The sequence below is a fragment of the Theropithecus gelada genome, chromosome 1 (genome assembly GCF_003255815.1).
Source record: "Theropithecus gelada isolate Dixy chromosome 1, Tgel_1.0, whole genome shotgun sequence".
NCBI lineage: Eukaryota > Metazoa > Chordata > Mammalia > Primates > Cercopithecidae > Theropithecus > Theropithecus gelada.
This window is the reverse complement of record NC_037668.1, coordinates 63,512,383-63,537,435: the sequence shown is the minus strand read 5'-3', so window position 1 is coordinate 63,537,435 and position 25,053 is coordinate 63,512,383. Positions and strand designations below refer to the sequence as shown.

At 42.7% G+C, this 25,053-nt stretch overlaps 1 protein-coding gene across 2 annotated transcripts in view; it reads right to left on the bottom strand.

The window, feature by feature from the left end:
• Positions 1-5,046: 5,046 nt before the first annotated feature.
• The window catches only part of AGO4 (argonaute 4, RISC catalytic component), a 53,407-nt gene continuing 33,400 nt past the window's right edge, over positions 5,047-25,053 (bottom strand). The window contains exons 14-20 of one of the 2 annotated variants that reach the window (XR_003115990.1): positions 23,722-24,037; positions 23,452-23,586; positions 12,325-12,426; positions 11,536-11,735; positions 9,240-9,445; positions 8,116-8,263; positions 5,047-7,225 (exon numbers count right to left, since the gene is read on the bottom strand). Coding sequence is in view for 1 of the 2 variants with exons in the window: in XM_025360283.1 (XP_025216068.1) it covers positions 9,337-9,445; positions 11,536-11,735; positions 12,325-12,426; positions 23,452-23,586; positions 23,722-24,037 (862 nt within the window). In the remaining variant the exon portion in view is untranslated. Of the gene's footprint in view, positions 9,446-11,535; positions 11,736-12,324; positions 12,427-23,451; positions 23,587-23,721; positions 24,038-25,053 lie in introns of both variants that reach the window. The other variant, XM_025360283.1, reaches the window with a different exon arrangement.

Below are 25,053 nucleotides of genomic sequence, written 5' to 3'. Positions count from 1 at the left end.
GTTGGGCTCCACACTTAAGATCTAAATATTTTACTATACACGTACGTCAAAAAAATTAGAAAAGGCAATACAGTAGAGTCTTCTCGCACTCTTTCCTCTTCTAGTTTTTTTCCACTTGTACATCAGATCTCATTCCCTCCAACTTCCTTCAAGTTTGCCCTCTGTTGTGCGTCTTTTCTCTTTCCAGTATTTCCAATTTGTCCCTCTTTACTGACTCCTTCCCTAGTGCGTAAATGTGCTCAATCTCTCCCATTCTGAAAAACGAATCATTTCCTACCCCAGCTAATATCAGAATTCATTATTTCCCTTTATATCTAACCTACCAACTAATGTACTACAGGTTCTTCAGATCTCTATAGTCAAGCTTCTGCCTTCTCCAGCCACAGATATTGGTTTCACCAGGGTCACCTATCACTTCCTTGCTGCAAATTCCACTGGAAACTTTTCAGATTTTGTCTTTTTAGATCACTATTGGATAGTTAGCCACTTCCTTCTTCTTTGTAGCTTATGTATATGTGTTTCCAAGCCTTTATGTATATGATTGCATTTAATCTTTCCAACCCTGGGATGTAAGTACTAGTACTATCTCTATTTTATGAATAAGAAAACTTGAGTCTAAGAGAGGTTAACTTGCCCAGTGTCACACAGCTAACTCCTACATAGTCCATCCTGTACATACTTGATGAAATGCTCTTTTCCCTTGATTTCTAAGACAACTTGTTCTCTCGTATCCATTTGTCCATGGGTTTTGTTTCTTTGCTTTGTGAGACAGAGTCTCCCTCTGTTGCCCAGGCTGGAGTGCAGTGGCGCAATCTCAGCTCACTGCAACCTCCACCTCCTGGGTTCAAGTGATTCTCCCGCCTCAGCCTCCTGAGTAGCTGGGATTATAGATGCCTGCCACCACGCCCAGCTGATTTTTGTATTTTTAGTAGAGATGGGTTCTCACCGTGCTGGTCAGGTTGGTCTTGAACTCCTGACCTCATGATCCACCCACCTCGGCCTCCCAAAGTGCTGGGATTACAGGCGTGAGCCACTGTGCAGGGCCATTCATGTTTTATTTCCCTTGGACATCTCTCTTCCTCTGTCTACCCTTTAAATATTTGTGTCCCCCAGGACTCTAAGTTTTTCATCTCTTCTTGGCCTGCGTGATCTTTCTGGGCACATATTTGAATGGTTTTAATTACCACCTGTGTATTTACGGCTCCCAGTCTCTTTCTCCAGTCCATAGGCACCAGCTCTCATCTCCAGCTTGTACAACACTGAACTTACCACCTTCCTCCTTCCTAAAAATCTTCTTCTCTGTTCATTCTCTCAGTGGCACTATTTTTTACCCAGCTGCCCAAGCCAGAAATCTGAGAGCCCTTCTAATGAGTCTGCCTCCTTCCCTCACTCTCTGTATCCATTCTGTCGCCAAGTTCTGCGTTTTCTATTTTCTGACTACCTCATGTGTTCATTCCTTCTTTCAATGGCAGTATCACTGCTCAGATTCAAGCCTTATCATCTTTTGCTTGGCTATTGCAATAAAAATTGAACTTCTCTTTAGCAGAACTTCAGCTTCAACCTAGTCACAATACTGCTGGCAAAATTAACAGATTAGAGTCTGTTATTCCCCTGTACCTATGTGATAAACTCTAAATTCCGTGAAATGCTATTTAACTTCTGTCCTGTCCTGTCAGGACTTGGTGCCTGCCTTGCGTCCAATTCCTCCTTCATCCCTTATAATCAAAAATTACTAAGATTACTTGTAATTCAAACATATCATGATCTTTTTTTTTAACTTCTGTCTTTCATCTTTGTATTTCCTAGCATGTCATAGAAACTCCAGAAATGTTTGTTAAACTAAATTTATTTTCTTCCTTCTTCAATTTGTAATATAGTTGCTAGTTTTCTTCCAACCCATCTACCCCTGATTTTGTCCCTCTTCTCTTTAAAGACTTGCCACTGGCTGGGCGTGGTGGCTCACACCTATAATCCCAGCTACTTAGAAGGCTGAGGATGGGGAATCATTTGAGGCCAGGAGTTTGAGGCCAACCTGGACAATATAGCATGATCTCATCTCTTAAAAAAATGTCAGCCTGAGCAACATAGTAAGACTACATCTCTACAAATTATTATTTTTTAAACTAGCTGGGGATGGTGGCACACTCCTGTAGTCCCTGCTACTCAGGAGACTGAAGCATGAGGATCGCTTGAGCCCAGGAGTTTGAGGTTCAGTGAGCTATGATATGATACCACTGAACTTCAGCCTGGACAAAAGAGCAAGACCCTGTCAAGGAAAAAAAAAATAAGACTTGCCACTAGCTTTGGAGAATAGTCAACACAGAAGAAATCAGAGGCAAGAGACAGAGAAAAAGATACAGAGAAACAAAAGGGACACATGCCTTGTAATGGTGCTGATCAGTCTGTCATTCCCCTACTTACTGGCCACCATCCCCCTAACAGGAGTGGGCCCACAAGCCATTCCTGACTGATGTAACACATCCCCCAGAAATTCAGGGATGGACATGAGCATGACACAAGTGGTGGGGGGTGAGGTGGGAATAAGGCCATTTGGACATACCTGAATCATACAAAATAATGAGGTTTCTGACTGGGTGCAGTGGCTCATGCCTGTAATCCCAGCACATGGGGAGGCTGAGGTGGGCGGATCACCTGAGGTCTGGAGTTTGAGACCAGCCTGGCCAACATGCTGAAAGCCCGTCTCTACTAAAAATACAAAAATTAGCTGGGCGTGGTGGCACACACCTGTAATCCCAGCCACTTGGGAGGCTGAGACAGGAGAATTGCTTGAACCCTGGGAGGTAGAGGTTGCAGTGAGCCACGATTTCGCCATTGCACTCCAGCCTGGGTGACAGAGTGAGATTCCATCTCAATAATAATAGTAAAAACAACAACAAATTTTCTATAAAAAAGAGGGATCCTATCTCCCAAAGAAGGAGTAAGGGAAAGCATTTGATCCGGCCTATCAGTTTTTGATATCTTTATCCCAGCAACTTTTTTTGATATCTTTTTATTGATATTTATTGATCTTTTTAATTTTTTTGATAAATTTTTTTATTGATATCTTTATCCCAGCAACACTGTTTTTTTTTTTTTTTTTGAGACAGAGTCTCACTCTGTCGCCCAGGCTGGAGTGCAGTGGCCAGATCTCAGCTCACTGCAAGCTCCGCCTCCCGGATTTACGCCATTCTCCTGCCTCAGCCTCCCGAGTAGCTGGGACTACAGGCGCCCGCCACCTCGCCCGGCTAGTTTTTTTGTATTTTTTAGTAGAGACAGGGTTTCACCGTATTAGCCAGGATAGTCTCGATCTCCTGACCTCGTGATCCGCCCGTCTCGGCCTCCCAAAGTGCTGGAATTACAGGCTTGAGCCACCGTGCCCGGCCTGCAACACTGTTTTTTATATTTTCTGACTACCCCATGGTTTCTGACTACAAAATAATTAATCAATAACAAGATCTTTCCTTCAATTTTACAAGGAAAAAAATTTATTTTTTTGAGACAGAGTCTGGCTCTGTCGCCCAGGCTGGAGTGCAGTGTCCGGATCTCAGCTCACTGCAAGCTCCGCCTCCGGAGCTTACACCATTCTCCTACCTCAGCCTCCGGAGTAGCTAGGACTACAGGCGCCCGCCCTGTCGCGCGGCTAGTTTTTTGTATTTTTTTTTTAGTAGAGACGGGGTTTCAACGTGTTAGCCAGGATGATCTCGATCTCCTGACCTCGTGATCCACCCATCTCGGCCTCCCAAAGTGCTGGGATTACAGGCTTGAGCCACCGCACCCGGCCGGAAAAATTCTTGAAGCAGTATTGATACAGTGCCCAGCAATGCTCTGTTGCTGGGATGAAGATATCAATAGAAAGTGACTGACAGACCCGGTGCAGTGGCTCACACCTGTAATCCCAGCATTTTGAGAGGCCAAGGTGGGAGGATGGCTTGAGCCCAGGAGTTTGAGACCAGCCTGGACAACATGGCAAAACACCATCTCTACAGAAATACAGAAATTAGCAGGGCATGGTGATGCGCACTTCCTGTAGTTCCTGCTATTCAGCAGGCTGAGGTGGCAGGATTGCTTGAGCCTGGGAGGTCAAGGCTGCAGGGAGCTATGATCATGTTACTGCACTCCAGCCTGGGTGACAGAGTGAGACCCTGTCTTAAAAAACTAAATAAAAAATAATTTAAAAAATAAGCCAGGCATGGTGGCTCATGCCTATAATTCCAGCACTTTGGGAGGCCAAGGCGGGCGGATCACGAGGTTAGGAGATTGAGACCATCCTGGCTAATGTGGTGAAACCCCGTCTCTACTAAAAATACAAAAAAATTAGCCGGGCAAGGTGGCGGGTGCCTGTAGTCCCAGCTACTCGGGAGGCTGAGGCAGGAGAATGGTGTGAACCCGGGAAGCGGAGCTTGCAGTGAGCCGAGATCGCACCACTGCGCTCCAGCCTGGGCGGCAGAGCGAGACTCTATACTCCACAAATAAATAAATAAATAAATAAATAAAGTGACTGACAGATAGTAGGCACCCAGTGTTAATCTCACTGCCTCTTCCTCCATCTCATGCCAAATTAGAATGAATTCTTTGAATAATTAAGTTTTTACTCTTCTGTGTTCCTAGCACCTAGGCAGAGCATGGCATGTACCCAGTTCATGATAAATGTTTGATAACTGATAAATATGGAGATAGTATACAGATGGAAAAAGCAACTGCCTTCTAGTAGAGTTATATGTAGAACTTTCTCCTCTGGCAAACTATAAATTCCCTAAGGAATTGTCCCTGCCATGACTTAGCAAAAGGGCTTTGCTGGTGAGAATTTTTCTAAAGATGAGACTGGATAGCCCTAGGTTGGATGAATTGGAGCAGCTTCTCCTCTGGAGAACTTAAGTCTTATAAAGTGTGTGGCCACACTGCCCTCTGGAGACTGCAGATTCTTCTCAAGCATTGCTTAAATAGATCTTCCCATTAAGAGCCATATCCAGAACTCCGATCAATCTTGTAAAAGTTTTCATATGTGAAGTGTTGCTGAAAAGCTCTTCTAAAATTCTCAAATAGCAATTTCTTTTTTAAAAGTTTTATTTTAGTTTTAATTGACACATAATAATTGTATACCAAATAGCAATTTTTAAAAATAGGGAGTCCCAAGAGTTAAAAACACAAAGTTTTTCCACTGTTCTTTGTAAAATTTCTCATACAGAGGAAATTGTTTTTAAAAAGCAACCACGTATGTTGCCATTACAGTGTACTGTATACTTATTAGACAATTGACAGGAAAAACAACTTTTGGCACAAGAATGCCAATTTATTCCTTTTTTGGACACATAAACACAAAATATCCCTGCAGGCCAAAAAAAAATTGCAAAATTTAAACGACCATCATCTTATCTCAACATGAGGATACAACCCCTCCCTTAATAGTTTAGAAAGTACCTCGTATTGCTAGAGACATACATCCAGTCCAAATTTAATAAAATACATTTTAAAACATTACAGGTCTAATAATATAGAAACAAAAATCACACCATTAGTCAAAGGAACAAATGCAAACATTTTCAGCCACTAGACATAGAAAGAGCATGAATATGTCAATAGCAAGGCATAAGAAAATGGTTAATCAATAACAAGATCTTTCCTTTAATTTTACAAGGAAAACTTCTTGGAGTTGAAACAGTATTGATACAATGCCCTCAGCCTCCACTTTCTTAAAATGAAAGCAGAGCTACCACCTTGCTATTGAGCAAGAAAATATTACAGCACATTCACAAAAGGTCGTTAGGACAGGGTGAAGAGGGTGAGCCTTATTAAACAGTGGATTATATTTTCCCACTCTAAGGGTAGGCAGCTTTGCCAGGTAGGTAAGCTTTGATGGAGGCTGGGCACCAGATCCTAAAACACAGACCATATAGAACATGTCTGCTTGAAAATCATCACCTTTGGAAGCAGCAAATAGAATTTACAGTAAGAATGAATATGTTCTGCTGCCCAGAACGCTGGTTGCATTAAGCCAGCTAATTCACTTTATAAGCCATTCAGGATTCAACAGCTAACAACACCACCACCAAAACATAATCGGTTCAACATTTGGGTCATCACCACTCTCTTAATGTCCCCTTTTTTTTTTTTTTTTTCGAGATGGAGTTTCGCTCTTGTTGCCCAGGCTGGAGTAATAGCTCACTGCACCGTCCACCTCCTGGGTTCAAGCGATTCTCCTGCCTCAGCCTCCCGAGTAGCTGGGATTACAGGCATCCACCACCAGGCCCGGCTAATTTTTTGTATTTTTAGTAGAGATGGGGTTTCACCATGTTGGTCAGGCTGGTCTCGAACCCTGACCTCAGGTGATCCACCCACCTCGGCCTCCCAAAGTGCTGGAATTATAGGCGTGAGCCACCGCGCCCGGCCAATGTCCCCACTTCTTATCCCCAAATTATTATTCTTTAGCATTGCTACATTTAAATCTTTCACACCACATGACAGTGCCTAAACAGGCTGCATTTAAAAAACAAAAACCAAACCAAACCAAACAGCCTAAAACTACTTCTAGAGAATGCACACCTCCCATTGATTGACACATGCGTAACGACTCAGTCAGTCCCGAGGGGGTTACCTATTGAAATTGTCAAGCCGAGTTAAAGTAAAACCATGCATTCAGACTTGCTCGCAATCATATTGCTGCAACTCTGGTTCTGCAGTGATTAGCTCTTCAAGATTCACCCCTCAGCAAGTTTTTGCCAATAGTCCCAGTTCTTCCAAATTTCTTCCCTTTTGTCCAAAATGACAGCATTGCACCTTTAGTGGTACTATTTTCTATAAAAATAGGCCTCCCGGCTTTTCTTCCACCACCACACCGATTTACCCCAGCGTGCCAGGACTGACTGAGGTCTTACAAGCTGTATTGTTCGAGGTCGAGCGTAGAGCAAGACAAGCTAATCAGGGATTTTGGAACATGGCCTTGCTCCCTGCTCCATACATGCCAGGAGATGGTGAGAAGTGACGCTTCCTCTGTGCATTATTAATAAGCAAGCCCGAGGCACTCAAGTGCAGGTGTGGTGCCCGCTGGCCAGCCAGCCAGCCACCAAGAGTTCTTCACATCTTGGATTCCTGCGAGTCCTCCTTCTCCTAAAAAAGCTTCCGTTTTTTCCTCCTCTTGGGTCCAGAGTGGCCATGCTGAAGGGTATTCTCTGTGCTCTCCCTGAACAAGTGTGAATAAAAGCAGCAGCCAGCCCCTCACCAACATGTCCTGATTTGTATTATCCAAGTGAGGTATTTGCAAAAAAAAAAAAAAAAAAAAAAAAAGGAAAATTTTAAGAAATTAACATCTGCCATCTCTTCACTCCTGGCTATGTTGTGCTTCAGTTACAGAACTTGCTTTTCATCCCATTATCTGCAGGGATTAAGGACGTCTGCATTCATCTTAATGAGCAACAGGCCTCGATCGACATTATAAAACTCTCAGAGACCAGGCTCATCAGCAAACACAGGTGGCGCCATTGATCAACAGCACATGGAAATGTAAACTTCAATGTATTTACAAGTTTATTTAAATGACTGAAGAAAAACAGTGCTTTATATTGCTGGGATTTTGAGAAGGCTAGTTTACGAGATTTGAAACGTCTCATGAGTTCTAGCAGACACCCTTCACCATCATTTCCCCACCAGCAGTTGCCAGGCAGGGGAGGCAAAATTGTTTTTACCCCATTGTGTCTATCTCTTTCCCTAGCGCCTTCCTCAGCCATATGGAGTGTGGCTCCAGGCCTTTTATCCCCTTTTCCATCCCTCACTCCTGATGTCCCGGATAGAGAATTACAAGTCAGTAAACTCTGGGCTGGGAAACACTGGCTGGAGCTACCAAGACACTATGTAACTGTTGTCCGTTCACAAAGTATTATCTACACTACATACAGAATACATTTTCCCCTACATTTTAACTGATGCTCGCTTAAGAGCAACTCCCTTTGTTGGGACAAGAAAGGAATCCCATCTCCCTGTGAGTGGAATTCAGAATCTATTAAGAAAAATCAACCTTTTCCACACAGTTTTAGTTTAATAAAAGGAAGGAAAACCCACCAAGTACATTTCAGGTCGAAAGAGAAGCAAAAAATTTGTACTGCAAGTAGTCGTGTGAGTTACCTTGATTCCCAGGAAAAGAAATTTTAAATGCTGGTACATTTTTGCAAGTTGCAGCATCACTCAATGTACCTTAAGGACTGGCAAAGCCTTTCCAATAAGGAAGCATCCTGGTTCTAGCTTATTTTAAAACAAAGTGACAGGACACCAACTGTGAATATAAAACAGGTAAAAATAATTCTTTAAAAAGGCATGGAAATATATGTCTTTTCTGATTGGTTTCAGAAATTGCCAGATTATGATATATAAGAAATAGCTGATAAAATCATACCGAAGTCTCATCTAGAAAACTACATTGTTGGGGAAGGAAGAGGAGAGACCTTAAAAAATGTTTATTGCCAAAGTTAAGTTTCTATGAGAAAAGTTTAAAAATCATTTAGATCTAACAAACCACACAGCAGCATAAAATGGGCACTTTTGAAAACTTGGAAAAATACTAAAAGCAATTATTTTTTTCAAATGGGGGAAACATGAGTACTTTTATCATGGCAGTGTTATCTCTGTCACTGTGACATGCATTACATCTGTTTATGTCACACATTCACAAAAGTCGACCAAATAAGAGAACTGCCTGTTTGAATCTGCAGCCAAATATAGTGCAAATTGCCTGGCAGCGTGTACTTGCACCAGCACAAGTCTGCAGAGACCAATAAGATAAAGTAGTAAAACTAATAAAACTCTGTAACAAACTTTCAAAAATTAATGCTCATTAAAGGCATTTACAGTGGCAAAGTCAGAAATCTTCATTAAAAAGTCTATGGACCCACACAATTAAATAGTTACACTGAACTGAAGTAGATTGTTTGGTTTTTCTCTCCCACTTATGCATACACCCCACTCAATGACTACAGAAAAAAGGAATAATCTTCTTTTCTAAGACTAGAGGGATGCGGTGAACACCACAGCTAGCAAAATATTCCATAGAAACCCTTCTTGTAAAGTCCTTTAGAAAGTTCAGGCTGATCAGCCTTTGCACATTGAGGTAAAAATTCAGTCCAGTGCATCAGAAAAGATAATCTATGAGTATCTATTACTTTAAAAAAATGGCTCAATTTTGTTGACGCATCAGACAGTGCTGCAAAGTATAGATTCAGTGCAACTATTCCGAGCTGCTGGTAGAAGACCACCTGAAGTCAACTTGGCTCGATCTAGAGGCGGTAGGCATTTGAAACATTTTGAGGCTGCATGGGGTGCCAAATTGGTTGAGTTCTTTTTCTGAGACTCTCAGGCAAAATACATCGTGTGCTGGGTATCATGGTGGATTTGCACAGCCTTAGCCAAGGCCTGAGGATCCCGGCCGTTGCTCTGTCCTGACACATGACTGCCTTCCGCACTGTAAAGAGAATAAAACAAAACAAAACAAAGCAAAACAAACAAAGAAACAAAAAACCAACAACAACAACAAAAACAAAAAACAGGTATAACAGAAGACCACTTCAAACTTCACACATTTCAAATAGCACAAACCGTACTAGATTCTAGAATATCTTAGGCTTAAGCTTTAGCTTCTTGAATAATTTGTTATGGTCCTCTAAACATCAGTTGGCTCAACTGAACTTCTTTAATGGGCTGCTGCAAGAATTAAATAATATAATGTCTGCAAAGACACAATCCTTAACAGTATCCATATAAAGATTTCCACTGCCCATTATGTCTAGCTAATTTCTTTAGGCTTCAGTCAAATGTCATTTTTCCCCACAGAAATCTTTGACTTTAAGGTCCAGGTCAGAGCCACCTGGAACATGCTTTCACAGAATCCTATATTTTTCTTTCATGGTACTAAACACAATTGAAATTAAATTATTACTTGGGTAATTATTTATTTTCCCACTGGGATATAAACTCCAAGAAAGCAGCAACTTTGTCCACCTTGCTCACCACTGTATCCTTGGTGTCTAGCACATAATACCACAAAGTCTCGATAAACCATTAGTTGAAGGAGATTCCCAGCAAATGCTATTGTGCCACCAGTCTCTTCTTTTCTTCCCCTCACTAACTATATAACCTTGGACACATAATAACTCCTCTGAACTTTAGTCTTTTGGAGTAACAACAACAACTTCTAAACATACTACTTAAGGATACCATGTGATATAAAGGGCTTGACAAGCTGTAAATCCCCATTCCTCTTCTGACTTTCTCTTTAAGTGATTATTATCCTTATCATCTAGGCTCAAAATCTTAGCCATCTTTTACTTCACCCTTTCCTCTGACACGCATATCCAATTAACTGTTAAGTCCTGTCTATTCTATCCTAGGAACAGCATTTTACATTTAACAAAGTCTTGTTCCAACATACTTTTGCAGCCTCATACCTGCTTGTTCCCCTTTACTATCCTCCAGCCAAAGAAAATTTGCTACCGTACAATCATGTCACTTGCTTTCTCTCCTTGTGTCCATTGTTCCCTCTGCCCTGAAAATTCTTTTCACTTTTTTGTAGAGCCAAATTCTACCCATCCAGCTATGAACTCTTCTCTAAAAGCCTCTCCTCTGGTGTCCCATTGCACTTTTATCTGTACTGACTTGGGCTACTTGTCAGTTGTATATTTGCTATACTGTCTCCCGTACTGAAATATAAAATCCCTGTGGACAAGAAATACGTCTTACTCATCTTAGTATTTCTAGCACCTAGTACAGTACTGGGCACACAGTCAATACCTAATAAATATGCCGAATAAATGAAAGCACATTACAGAATGGAAGGTACAAAGCCACAGCTGGACATGTTCCATAATAGTGTATTTTCAACCCTTACAGAAATAGACTTGCAGTGGAATGTCTACTATTTAGCAGCTGAATTCAGACTTGGGGAAGAGCCCAGAAACTGCTACACTTCACAGATGGTCATTCGGAAAAGAAAATTAATGCAGAGAGCTTGTTTAGCTATTTAATAGAAGCTCAGGAATAGGTCAAAATATCAGATTCTCTTATTCTCCCAAGATGCCTATTTGAGAGTGAGAATGGTCTGTGCCCCCACTCTCACATACCCATCCAGGTTCACTCTGGGGTATTTTTCCAGAATGTACCAAAAGCAAAGGGAACTGGTCAGGCCTCCTCACTTGCAGGAAGTGGAATCCACAGCCCTGTGACTGCTTTGACCGGAGCCAGGGTACTGTGTTGACCACTTTTTGAGGCTACTTAGGACCTGAGCAGAACTGAAATGCATTTGGCTCCATGGGAGAACCACAAGAAGCTCCAGATTAAACTCCTTTAGAGACACAACGCAAGTATAAACAAGCCTAAGCACTTCTTGGACCAAAAGTCACATTACAAGCTCTCAGAGGCACATGCAACTTTATATGCTCCTTACAATTTAAACGCTGAGAGAAAGTTTAAATCCTTAAAAGAGTTTTCTATCGTAGCTCATTTTTTTTAACATGCTACTAAAATATAAAGAGACTTTATTGTGCCTAAGAAACTTGCCTGTCATGATCTTTATCCACCAGATGATACCTTGCCCTAAATGCTACAAGCCGGGCATAATATGCAGGGGCTGGAATAGAGACTGAGCGAGTGCACCTCACATAGGTGTGACACAGCTGGTAAGTCAGTAGCTGGAGTTCATCTGCAGTGAAGCAGTTGTCATCCCACAAGACCTGGTAATGTGAGGGACGGCTAGTTCCCTGGGGAGAGAGTTTTATGATTAATTTGTTGTTGTTGTTGTTGTTGTTGTTGTTGTTGTTGTTTGAGATGGAGTCTCACTCTGTCACCTAGGCTGGAATGCAGTAGCACGATCTTGGTTCACTGAAACCTCCGCCTCTGGAGTTCAAACGATTCTCCTGCCTCAGCCTCCCAAGTAGCTGGGACTATAAGTGCACGCCACCATGCCCAGCTAATTTTTGTATTTTTTAGTAGAGACAGGGTTTTGCCACATTGGTCAGGCTGGTCTCAAACTCCTGACCTCAGGTGATCTGCCCACTTCGGCCACCCGAAGTGCTTGGATTACAAGCGTGAGTCACCGTGCCTGGCCTGATTAATGTGTTTCTGACACGACACGAGAGGAGAAAATAATTGAAACCTACTCCTTAAACTCAGAAATACTTCTGCCTAGCACACCTACAAGCAGATACCTAGACCAAAAGATGACAATTCTAGGATACAAGCATTAACAAAGTTAGGCATGGTGTTAAATAACAAGTCCACTCAAGCTAGTTGCTGAATTTGCAAACATCTCCCTATCAAGTCAAAGATCTGAAGCAGCTTCCAAATTACCTGAATTCCTGCATGACTACAGAGGTAAAAGTCAAACTCAGATGGATGTGTGATGGTACTATCCACTGTAGTGCCTGCTGGTACATTGCCACTTTTCCCTACCTACAAAAAACCAAAAAAAGTCATTAGTCATCAAAGTACCAAACTGGGCTCAGGCCATTTTTTTCTTTTGTGTGTTAATTGGGAGCAAGCTGGTAAATCTCTCTTAAATTAAGTCTTGAAAATCACTTTCATTCAAGATGTTGAATCCTCTGTAACTTTCCCTTAGCCCAACCATTTTAACCTATAGTATTTTCACAAACAAATATGTTCCAGGATCTCTTCAGGAAGATACAGACAAAAAATATTTTACCTGTGGCTTTGGGCTACAACATTATTATGCATTTACAGATGACACAGTGGTATGTTCATAGAGGGGAAAAAACATTTAACATTTAAGACAGATAAACTTCCTGAGAAAGAAACAGTTTTATTCCTTTCTTGGAGTAAAAAAATATTCACAATTTTCAGTAAAAGTAAGATTAAGGAATCTTTAAACTGGTTTACCAGGTTCAACATAACTAATACTTTTTTTTTTTTTTTTTGAGACAGGGTCTCACTCTGTCACCCAGGCTGGAGTGCACTGGCAGGATCATAGCTCACTGCAGCCTTGGATTCCTGGACTCAAGGAATCCTTTCACCTCAGCCTCCTGAGTAGCTGGGGCTATAGGCACACATGCCATCATGTCTGGCTAATTTTTTTGGGTTTTTTTTGAGAGATGGGGTCTAATTTTGTTGCCCAGGCTGGACTCAAACTCCTGGGCTCAAGCAATTCTCCCACCTTGGCCTCCCAAAGTGCTAGGACTACAGGTATGAGCTACCACACCTGGCAATAGCAAACACTTTAATAATAATAATAATAAAAAGTCACTGGCAAATGGTTATCAGGAAGAAAGCACTGAAATGGGAACTAAAAAACCAGTTTCAGATCTAGGCCTAGCCTTGCAACTATATACCTTGAACAAAGCTTATTATCTTTACACCTCGATCTAATCATCTATAAAATTAGGTGATGTTCTCTTACCCTTTTAAAATTCCAAGCAAAAACCCTACAGACAAGATTTGAAAATCAAATTTCTAGGAAGGCAAGAGGGGAACTTCAGAAATGGATTACAAGGGAAGGAATTAAATCTTGCTATTTGGTCACCCTCTTCTGCTGTACAGCAGGGCTCAGTATGAACATGTTTATTTAGCATACAGGCACAAATGTGATGGGAGTTTATTTGGCTTCATTTTAACTATTGTTACCTTCAGCTGAAGATCGTATACCTATGCATACATAACTCTATGAGTATAGAAAAATCTCCTTCTATCAAATGTATATGTGATCTTGGGTTCCTAGCTGGATCAGAAGAAATCTAATTGAGTTACATTGGTTCTAGCATTTTTTTTCCCCCAAAGTGTGTTCTTTAGGAATATTAGTTTTGCAGGATGTGTTTAGGTAGTTTATGGTGGAACAAACCTGAGAAATATAGGGTCAAATTAAAGTTAAAAATATTTTTCTACTGTATGACTTCTCAAAACCTTTATTTAGTCATGTATAATCTTTAAGAGAGATATAGAGTATATAGCATTTTCTAAATTTATTTTACCCTTAAAAAAAATAAAAAAACTCTCTGGTTCTACACATGACAGCCTGAAGAGGTGATGCCTTGGAGAAAAGAGAATCCAGGCCTTTCAATTCACCAGTTATTGCTTGAGCACCCATGTGACTGCTAGGCTCTGCAGCAGATGTTGGGGATGACAGCCAGGGGCATCAAGAGAACTAATCAACTTGCCTTCTTGACTTCATGAAAAGTGTATACAATAAACTGTAACACAATGTGATACGGGCATATGGGAGCCATTGGGAAAAGGTGATGAGGAGGAAATAGGTGAGCCATGCCTTATAAGATAAGTAGGAGCTGAAAAGGGAAGTTGGGTAAAAAACAGGAAACACTCCAAATACCCCTAAACTCAAAAATGGATAAGAAAAATGGGGCTCATCCATATTATGAAATACTACTCAACAATAAAAAGCAGCAAATTACTGACATATACACAACTTGGATGAATCTCAAATGCCAGACTCAAAGGCTATGATTCTATTTATATGATGTGCTGGAAAAAGCAAAACTGTAGGAATAGAATACATATCAGTGGTTGCCAGGGGCTGGAAGTGAAGGAGAAAGGTTAACTACAAAAGGACACATAAGAATTTTTTGGTATGACAGAATGATTATACAGTCAGCCCTTGGTATCCACAGGTTCCGCATTCAGGAATTCAACCAACTGTGGATATTCTTTAAAAAGGTTTGGATATGCTAATTATACCCTGATTTGATCACTATACATTATTTGTATAAAAACTATGTAACCCATAAATGTGTACAATTATTATGTGTCAATTAAAAAATAAATAAAAATATAAATTTTAAAGACCTGACACAAATACAGAAAATTGTTAACATGTTTAAAAATTTAATTTTAATGTGAAAAAAATTAAAAACAATAAAACATAGCATTTACACTGTATTCAGTACTAAAGCAACCTAGAAAAATATTTAAAATAATTCAACAGTAAAAACGTATACACATTTTAAAATATAGTATAACAACTATTTAAGCCTTTACATTGTATTAGGTATTATAAGTAATCTAGACATCTTTTAAAGCAAGCTTGTCCAACCCGCAGCCCACGGGCTGCATGCAGCCCAGGACGGCTTTGAATATGGCCCAATCCAAATTGGTAAACTTGGGCCGGGAGCAGTGGCTTTCATGCCTGTAATCCCAGCACTTTGGGAGGCCAAGGAGGGTGGATTACTTGAGGTCAGGAGTTCAAGACCAGCCTGGCCAACATGGAGAAACTCTCTCTACTAAAAATCCCAAAATTAGCTGGGCATGGTGGTGTGTGCCTGTAATCACAGTTACTCGGGAGGCTGAGGCAGGAGAATCACTTGAACCTGGGAGGCAGAGGTTGCAGTGAGCCAAGATTGAGCCATTGCACTCCAGCCTGGGCAACAGAGCGAGACTCACTCTCAAAAAAAAAAAAAACAAAAAAAAATTTGTAAACTTTCTTAAAACATTATGAGATTTGTTTGTGATTTTTTTTTTTTTTTTTTTTTTGTCCATCAGCTATGGTTAGTGTATTTTATGTGTGGTCCAAGACAATTCTTCTTCCAGTGTGGTCCAAGGAAGCCAAAAGATGGGACACCCCTGTTTTAAAATACATGGGAGGATGTGCATAGGTTATATATAATTACTATACCATTCTTGTTTTTTGAGATGGAGTCTTGCTATGTTGCTGAGACTTTTCTCAAACTCCTGGGCTCAAGTGATCCTATTGTCTCAGCTTCCTAAGTAGCTGGGACTACAGGTATGCACCACTACACCTAGCTAACTGTACCATTTTATATCAGGGACTTGAGCAAATGTGGATTTTGGTATCTGTAGGAGGTCCTGGAACCAATTCCCCATGGATTCTGAGGGATGACTGTATATTTTTATTGTGGTGATGGCTACAAAACTGTATGCATTTGTCAAAACTAGGGTCAGGCATGGTGGCTTATGCCTGTAATGCCAACACTTTGGGAGGCTGAGGCAGGAGGATCACTTGAGTCCAGGAGCTCAAGACCAAACTGGCGAACAAAGTTAGACCCTGTCCCTTAAAATATATATATATATATATATATATTTTAAATTAGCCAAGTATGGTGGCACTGGCCTGTAGTCACAGCTACTCAGGAGACTGAGATGGGAGGATCGCTTGAGCCTAGGAGGCCGAGGCTGCAATGAGCCATGATTATTGTTGTTTTGTTTTGTTTTTTTTGAGACGGAGTCTCGCTCTGTCGCCCAGGCTGGAGTGCAGTGGCCGGATCTCAGCTCACTGCAAGCTCCGCCTCCCGGGTTCACGCCATTCTCCTGCCTCAGCCTCCCGAGTAGCTGGGACTACAGGCGCCCGCCACCTCGCTCAGCTAGTTTTTTGTATTTTTTTAGTAGAGACGGGGTTTCATCGTGTTAGCCAGGATGGTCTCGATCTCCTGACCTCGTGATCCGCCCGTCTCGGCCTCCCAAAGTGCTGGGATTACAGGCTTGAGCCACCGCGCCCGGCCAATGAGCCATGATTATATACATCATTGCACTCCAGCCTAGGTGACAGGGCAAGACCATCTCAAAAAAATGAAAAACAACAACAAAAAGCTTACATATGCATTCAACTAAAACTAGACACTAAAAAATGAGGGTGTATTTTACTGTATCTATATTATACCTTAATAAAAATAATGAAGACAGTGGATGGAATGGATGCACTCGTTCCAGGGATAACTATGTACAGTGGATATGGGAAATGGAAGATGTATAAGGTTATAGTGAAAGACAAAATGAAAATGTTGTTTTGGCCACCTTGGGAAAACACTAAACACCACAGGAAAGCATTTGGTAAACAATGGGGAATACCTGAAGATTTCTGAGCAGTAGCGTGGCACAATAGGATCTATGTTTTCACAGCAGGGTAGAGGATGCATTTGTGAAGAAAGAATGGAGACAGGGAGACTGCTAGGAGTCTCCTGCAATAAAACAGTTCTGCCTAGAGCGGCGGGAACATACAAGAGGAAGAACTGAGACAAGAGAGATTTCAGGGCAGAACACACAGGACTATTTTCTTTTTCTTTTTTTTTTTTTTTGAGACAGAGTCTTGCTCTGTTACCCAGGCTGGAGTGCAATGGTGCAATCTTGGCTCACTGCAACCTCCACCTCCCAGGTTCAACCGATTCTCCTGCCTCATCCTCTTGAGTAGCTGGGATTACAGGTGCGTGCTACCACGCCCGGCTAATTTTTGTATTTTTAGTAGAGGCGCGGTTTTACCATGTTGGCCAGGTTGGTCTCGAACTCCTGACCTCAGGTGATCCACCCGCCTTGGCCTCCCAAAGTGCTGGGATCACAGGCGTGCACCGCCGTGCCTGGTCTTTTTAAATTTTTTTTTCTTTTTTTGAGACAGAGTTTCACTCTTGTTGCCCAAGCTGGAGTACAGTTGCACAAACTCCTGACCTCAGGTGATTCACCCGTCTTGGCCTCCCAAAGTGCTGCGATTACAGGCATGAGCCACCACGCCTGGCCCACAGAGGACTATTTTCTAAATGCGTATGAAGGGACTGGAAATGGGGAAAATAATTTAGAGACAACTCTGAAGTTTCTAGCTTGGCTAACTTAATATACAGTGATGCCAAGTAATACAATAAAAGGAAAATTGGGGAGGAATAGGTTTTGGATGGGGATAAAACAATAAATAGAAGGTTTAGACATGCTTTGCTTGAAATGCCTGTGGTAGATTGTATTATTGGTGCCAAATATTCCCATGCCCCTGCCTGGGGCAGGATTATACATCCACACCCAATTATCTCAGGAGTGACTTTCTTTGGCTGATAAAATGTGGCCTGAAATGTGTTACTTCTGGGCCAGCACATGGCTTGTCATGTATCTTTTTTCCTCTCTGCTAGGATGACTGGCAATGTTCCAAATAGATGCTTGTCAGCCTAGGTTCCAAAGGGAGGACAGCAGGGTCACAGCTGCAGCAGAGCCACAATTAAGGTGTAATGTGACCATGAAACAAGTCTTTGTAAGCCCCTAAGATTTGGGTTTTTGTTGTTGGCCTATCTTGACTGATGCAGTGCCCATAGAGAATCTAAGCAAATATGTCTGGTCGATAACTGGGAGTACAGACCAGGAGCTGAATAGAGTAGATTGGGGCTGGAAATACAGATTTAGGAATCTATAAGCAAGGGAATTAGCCCAGAAAAGTGGATGACACTATAGAGAGGGCTGAAGTTGAGAAGAGAAGAGAGAGAAGTATGAAATGCCAGGAAATATCAGTGTTTAATGGACAGAAGGAGAAAGAGGAATCAAAAAAGTCTGATTACAGGCCGGGCGCGGTGGCTCACATCTGTAATCCCAGCACTTTGGAAGGCCGAGGTGGGTGAATCACTTGAGGTCAGGAGTTCAAGACCAGTCTGGCCAACATAGTGAAATCCCGTCTCTACAACAAATACAAAAATTAGCTGGGCATGGTGGTGCGTGCCTGTAATCCCAACTACTTGGTAGGCTGAGGCAGGAGAATCATTTGAGCCTGGGAGGCAGAGGTTGCAGTGAGCCGAGATTGTGACAGAGTGAAACTCCATCTCAAAAAAAAAAAAAAAAAGTCTGATTACAGAGGTGGGTAGTAAGGCTGGAAAGTCATTTTGCTAAGGCCAAATAAGGCAATCATTGTCTTAAGTGCTACAAAGAAGTCAGTGTGGGAATCTGACAAAGTATCTCTAGATTTGAAATAAGCAAGTCATTGAGACAACAACTTCAATGGCGTCACTGAAATTGAAGTCAGGCTACAGAAAAAGTATGATCTACATACAGAAAGTACAGATAGAAAGTCAAGTGATGGTTTTTCTCAAAGTTTAGTCATGAAAGGAAGAAAAGATAAGGCAGCAGCGAGACTGAGGGAGAAGCAGGGTGAGGTGAACTCAGGAGGATTTAAGCCACCTTTAGAGGGCGAGAAGGAGGCAATAGAACACGAAAGAGTGAAGTTTTGAAAAATAATGTAGGCTGGGCGCGGTGGCTCAAGCCTGTAATCCCAGCACTTTGGGAGGCCGAGGCGGGCGGATCACGAGGTCAGGAGATCGAGACCATCCTGGCTAACCCAGTGAAACCCCGTCTCTACTAAAAAATACAAAAAAAACTAGCCGGGCGAGGTGGCGGGCGCCTGTAGTCCCAGCTGCTCGGGAGGCTGAGGCAGGAGAATGGCGTGAATCCGGGAGGCAGAGCTTGCAGTGAGCTGAGATCCGGCCACTGCACTCCAGCCTGGGCGACAGAGTGAGACTCCCTCTCAAAAAAAAAAAGAAAATAATAATAATAATGTGGCGCCCTGGCTCAAGCCTGTAATCCCAGCACTTTGGGAGGCCGAGACGGACGGATCACGAGGTCAGGAGATCGAGACCATCCTGGCTAACACGGTGAAACCCCGTCTCTACTAAAAAAATACAAAAAGCTAGCCAGGCGAGGTGGCGGGCGCCTGTAGTCCCAGCTACTCGGGAGGCTGAGGCAGGAGAATGGCGCAAACCCGGGAGGCGGAGCTTGCAGTGAACTGAGATCTGGCCACTGCACTCCAGCCTGGGCGACAGAGCAAGACTCCGTCTCAAAAAAAAAAAAAAAAAAAAAAAGTGTAATTTACCAAGTAAGGCTCTAGAGAAGTCAGAAGTCAGGAGGGATTAGGATTGAAAGCATAGGATGGGGGAAAGAAAGCATAGGTGGAGAGATACGAGGAAGGAGATAAGAAAATACAAGATGTAACTGAGTTTGAAAGTAGAGGAGAGGCAGCTGAGAAAATTCTTGCCTTTTAGATCTTGTTTTTGGAGGGAAATAGACAATAGGACTTTGTTGGCAATAGAGTCATTATGAATGGGGTAGGGGACTTGAGAAGAGTATAAAGGTGTGGAACAGATGCTATGGGGGAATAGGGTAAACGAAAAAATGGCAGCATCCAAGGCCTGGCTGAGATTTGCTCTCATTAATTTGTAATATGGTTCTTTATTAAACAAATACTTTTGGCCAGATGTGGTGGTTCATGCCTATAATCCTAGCACTTTTGAGAGGCTGAGGTGAGCTGATCACTTGAGCCCAAGAGTTCAAGATCAGCCTGGACAATGTGGCGAAACCCCATCTCTACAAAAAATACAAAAAAAATTAGCCGAGAGTGATGGTGAGTGCCTGTAGTCCCAGCTACTTGGGAGGCTGAGGTAGGAGGATCGCCTGAGCCTGGGGGTGTCTAGGCTGCCATGAGCCGTAATCATGCCACTGCACTCCACCCTGGGTGACAGAGTGAGAACCTGCCTCAAAAATATAAAATAAAATAAAAATCACCACTTTTCCCCCAGCAATTTCTATCAGCCTAAGAGTAGAGGCAAATTAATGGGCAAGTGGATTGGCAAGAGGCATGCTTAGAGAATTGAAGATATTAGTAAATGTCAGGGTGCAAAGTAGACCAAGAACTGGGATTGTCAATTTTGAAAGGTTTAAAGAACAAAACTTTGAGATAGCTTAATAATAGCTTAATAGATAGTTTAGGAAGACAAGCCTAAAGAAGATCTTAAATCTACATGAATAACAAATTGACAGACAGGTGGAGAGATGACAACAGCTAAGGAGAAGGTGGCAGGAGGTTTTGTGCCCAGAGGTCAGGCAAGAGTTCAAAGAATTTGTATTAGCAAAGTCTAAGAAGTACTATTTTTTTTTTTTTTGCACAGCATATCTTTTATTTATTTAATTTTATTTGACATGTGCTGGTCTACTTTTTATTTAAATTTTTATATATTTCGGGGGTACAGGTACAGATTTCTTTTTTTTTTTTTTTTTTAGACGGAGTCTCGCTCTGTCGCCCGGGCTGGAGTGCAGTGGCTGGATCTCAGCTCACTGCAAGCTCCGCCTCCCTGGTTTACGCCATTCTCCTGCCTCAGCCTCCTGAGTAGCTGGGACTACAGGCACCCGCCACCTCGCCTGGCTAGTTTTTTGTATTTTTTTAGTAGAGACGGGGTTTCACCGTGTTAGCCAGGATGGTCTCGATCTCCTGACCTCGTGATCCGCCCGTCTTGGCCTCCCAAAGTGCTGGGATTACAGGCTTGAGCCACTGCGCCCAGCCCAGATTTCTTATATGTGTATGTTACAGAGAGGTAAAGTCTGGTGAGAAGTAATATTAACTTACGGTTTCAGCAATTTAAAGACAGGCCTTTTAATTTAAGACAGTCCTTTTAATCTAAGCTGGTTGGATCTGGGGCCCAATGAGAAAACCACCTTGATTCAGAAAACAAAAAGAAACAGGTTAAGCCAGGCATGGTGGCTCACACCTGTAATCCCAGCACTTTGGGAGGCCAAGACAGGTGGATCACCTGAGGTCAGGAGTTCAAGACCGGATTGGCCAACATGGTGAAACCCCATCTCTACTAAATGTACAAAAATTAGCTGGGCATGGTGGTGGGTGCCTGTAATCCCAGCTACTCAGGAGACTGAGGTAGGAGAATCACTTGAAACCCGGGAGACAGAGGTTGCAGTGAGCCAAGATTGTGCTAATGCCTTGCAACCTGGGTGACAAGAGCAAAACTCTGTCTCAAAAAAAAAAAAAAGGAAAGAAAAGAGGCTAAGCGCAGTGGCTCAAGCCTGTATTCCCAGCACTTTGGGAGGCCGAGACAGGCGGATCACGAGGTCAGGAGATCGAGATCATCCTGGCTAACACAGTGAAACCCCGTCTCTACTAAAAAAATACAAAAAACCTAGCCGGGCGAGGTGGCGGGCACCTGTAGTCCCAGCTACTCGGGAGGCTGAGGCAGGAGAATGGTGCAAACCCGGGAGGCGGAGCTTGCAGTGAGCTGAGATCCGGCCACTGCACTCCAGCCTGGGCGACAGAGCGAGACTTCGTCTCAAAAAAAAAAAAAAAAAAAAAAAGAAAAGAAAAAAGAAACAGTTCATTCTAGGATTAGAGACAAAAAAACTAGAGGGTACTAGAAAATAATGGGAGTGGCAAATAAGATTACATGATTAGGCAACAGAAAGACTTGGTCTTCCTAGGGGTGGATGAGAGACAGCCTGGACAAGATGAAGCAAAGTCATTAAAAATATCAAAGAAGCAAAATTCTCTATTAATACTATAGGTTGGGCATTCTCTATCTGAAATGTCTGGGGATTAGAGGCGTTTTGGGTTTTATTTATTTATTTATTTCTTTTAGGCAGAGTCTTGCTCTGTCATCAGGCTGGGGTACAGTGGTATAATCTCGGCTTACTGCAACCTCTGCCTCCCGGGTTCAAGTGATTCTCCTGCCTCAGCCTCCCGAGTACCTGGGACTACAGGCATGCACCATTATGCCCAACTAATTTTTGTATTTTTATTAAAGACGGGGTTTTGCCATGTTGGCCAGGCTGGCCTCGAACTCCTGACCTCAAGTGATCACCCACCTCAGTCTCCCAAAGTGCTGGGCTTACCAGTGTGAGCCACAGCACCTGGCCAGATATTGTTCTTTTTTCTTTTTTCTTTTTTTTTTTTTTTGAGACGGAGTCTCGCTCTGTCACCCAGGCTGGAGTGCAGTGGCCGGATCTCAGCTCACTGCAAGCTCTGCCTCCCGGGTTTACGCCATTCTCCTGCCTCAGCCTCCCGAGTAGCTGGGACTATAGGCGCCCACCACCACGCCCGGCTAATTTTTTGTATTTGTAGTAGAGACACAGTTTCACCATGTTAGCCAGGATGGTCTCGATCTCCTGACCTCGTGATCCACCTGCCTTGGCCTTCCAAAGTGCTGGGATTACAGGCGTGAGCCACCACACCCGGCCTGGATATTGTTCTTAACCACATTTGACAGATGAGAACATATGGCTTAGAGAAGTTGAGTAATTTGACTGCGGTTTAAGTGTGACACTATAAATATTCAAAGTTTGTGCCCTAACAATCTCCTATGCCAGCAGTCCTCAAGCTTTTTGGCAGCAGGGACACGTTGCATGGAAGACAATTTTTACATAGATGGGGTGGGGGAGTAGGGGGAGATGGTTTGGGATGAAACTGTTCCACCACTGCTGATCTGACAGGAGGCAGAGCTCAGGTGGTAATGCTCATTCACCCACTGCTTACCTTCTGCTGTACAGCCTGGTTCCTAACAGGCCACAGACTGTTACCAGTCCACAGTCTGGGGGTTGTCCTATGCTGATATAAAATTATTTGGAAGATAAATTCTTCTTTATACCCTAGAACTGTGCAGCAAAAAGTAACAATAAAACCACCCCTTAGAAGGTTGCCTATATCATCACAATGTACCTGGCATGTTTCTGACCTACGGCTCCCCACACAAAAACAACTCGATAAATCAGCATTTCTGTTATACAAGAGAAATAAAATATTCAGTCTCAAAACTCGTATCATTCAGAATTGGTCATCTAAATCCAACTGCAGTTATTGTATTTATTAAATTATTATCAGGCATTTCTGCTTTTAAGAAAAAAATTGTATTAAAATGGCATATATAAGTATATATATAATCACTTGCCAGAGCCTCAGATAACAAAGCTTATACTATATCTTCTTACCCTTTCTGTTTTATCTGCACAGAAGAGTCGTGTGTGATGTCTTTTTTGCACCACAATATATGTTATTCCTGGCCGGTAATCTTCTTCCAAGCTAATACATGCCTTTCGAATTGCTATTAGTTCTGGCCAAGCTACCTAGAAGACAGAAATGGAATTATGTTTAATTGAGAATTTGCCTAGTATCTCTCAGATCTACTCAGAATGGCAGATGAGAGGAATCTCCCTCAGACTTCTAGGGGTCCCGAAGGGCAATAGGGATAATAAGAGTACCTGCTTCATTTGTCCCTCAGATACCCCTCCACGGTAATAGATGATCCGAGTGGGTTTGAAGCGTGTGGATTTGTAGAACTGAATCAGCAGCTCTCGAACCATGTTAGTCAGGTCCTGGATGACCTCTTGACTGTAGAGGAGCTCTTGGGAGATCTCCTGCCGGGAAGTCTGCACCCGAACGGTGGCACAATACCGGCTGGGGTGGCCATCCATACTGCCAACCACAGCAGCAATGGAAGGCTTCTTCCCATCCCCTGCTGGGGGGTGTGTGACATCCGCTCCCAGGAAGATGACAGGCTGCTGGAACACCGAGGGCCTGCTCAGATTTAAGGAGATGTTGCCACTCAGACATATAAATGAAAATGTTTGAGTTTAGCAAGATTATATCACCAGATATAATCAGATATAACCTTATAAGAGAGAACAAAGACTTAAGCCCATTGGGAAAGAACACTACGGACCACTGAATATTGATGTCACCCAGTACAGTGACTCTGGACTGACTGAAGAAGTGAGCATGGCTCTTCTATAAGAGTAGGAAGAGAAGATTGAAAAAACAGGACCTAGGCTGGACACCGTGGCTCATACTTATAATCTCAGCACTTTGGAAGGTCAAGCAGGAAGGACTGCTTAAGCCCAGAAGTTGAAGGCCAGTCTGGGCAACATATCAAGACCCAGGTCTCTATAAAAAATAAGAAAGCCCAGCGTGGCAACACCTGCCTATAGTCCCAGTTACTTGGGAGGCTGAGGCAGAAAAATCATTTAAGGCCAGGAGTTTGAGGCTGCAGTAAGTTATGTACTATATACTCCACTGTACTGTGTCACATCACTGTACTACAGCCTGGGTGACAGAGCAAGACCTTGTCTTTAAAAAAAGAAAAAAGGCCGGGCGCGGTGGCTCACGCCTGTAATCCCAGCACTTTGGGAGGCCGAGGCAGGAGGATCACCTGAGGTCAGGAGTTGGAGACCAGCCTGGTCAACATGGAGAAACCCTATCTCTACTAAAAAATACAAAAATGAGCCAGGTGTGGTGGTGTGTGCCTGTAATCCCAGCTACTTGGAAGGTGGAGGCAGGAGAATCACTTGAACCGGGAAGGTGGAGGTTGCAGTGAGCTGAGATCACACCACTGCACTCCAGCCTGGGTGACAGAGTAACACTCTGTCTCAAAAAAAAAAAAAAAAAAAAAAAAAATTAGCCAGGCATGGTGGCGCTCACCTGTAATCCCAGCTACTTGGAAGGCTGAGGCGGGAAAATCACTTGAACCCAGGAGGTGGAGGTTGCAGTGAGCCAGGATCACGCCACTACACTCCAGCCTGGGTGACAAAGTAAGA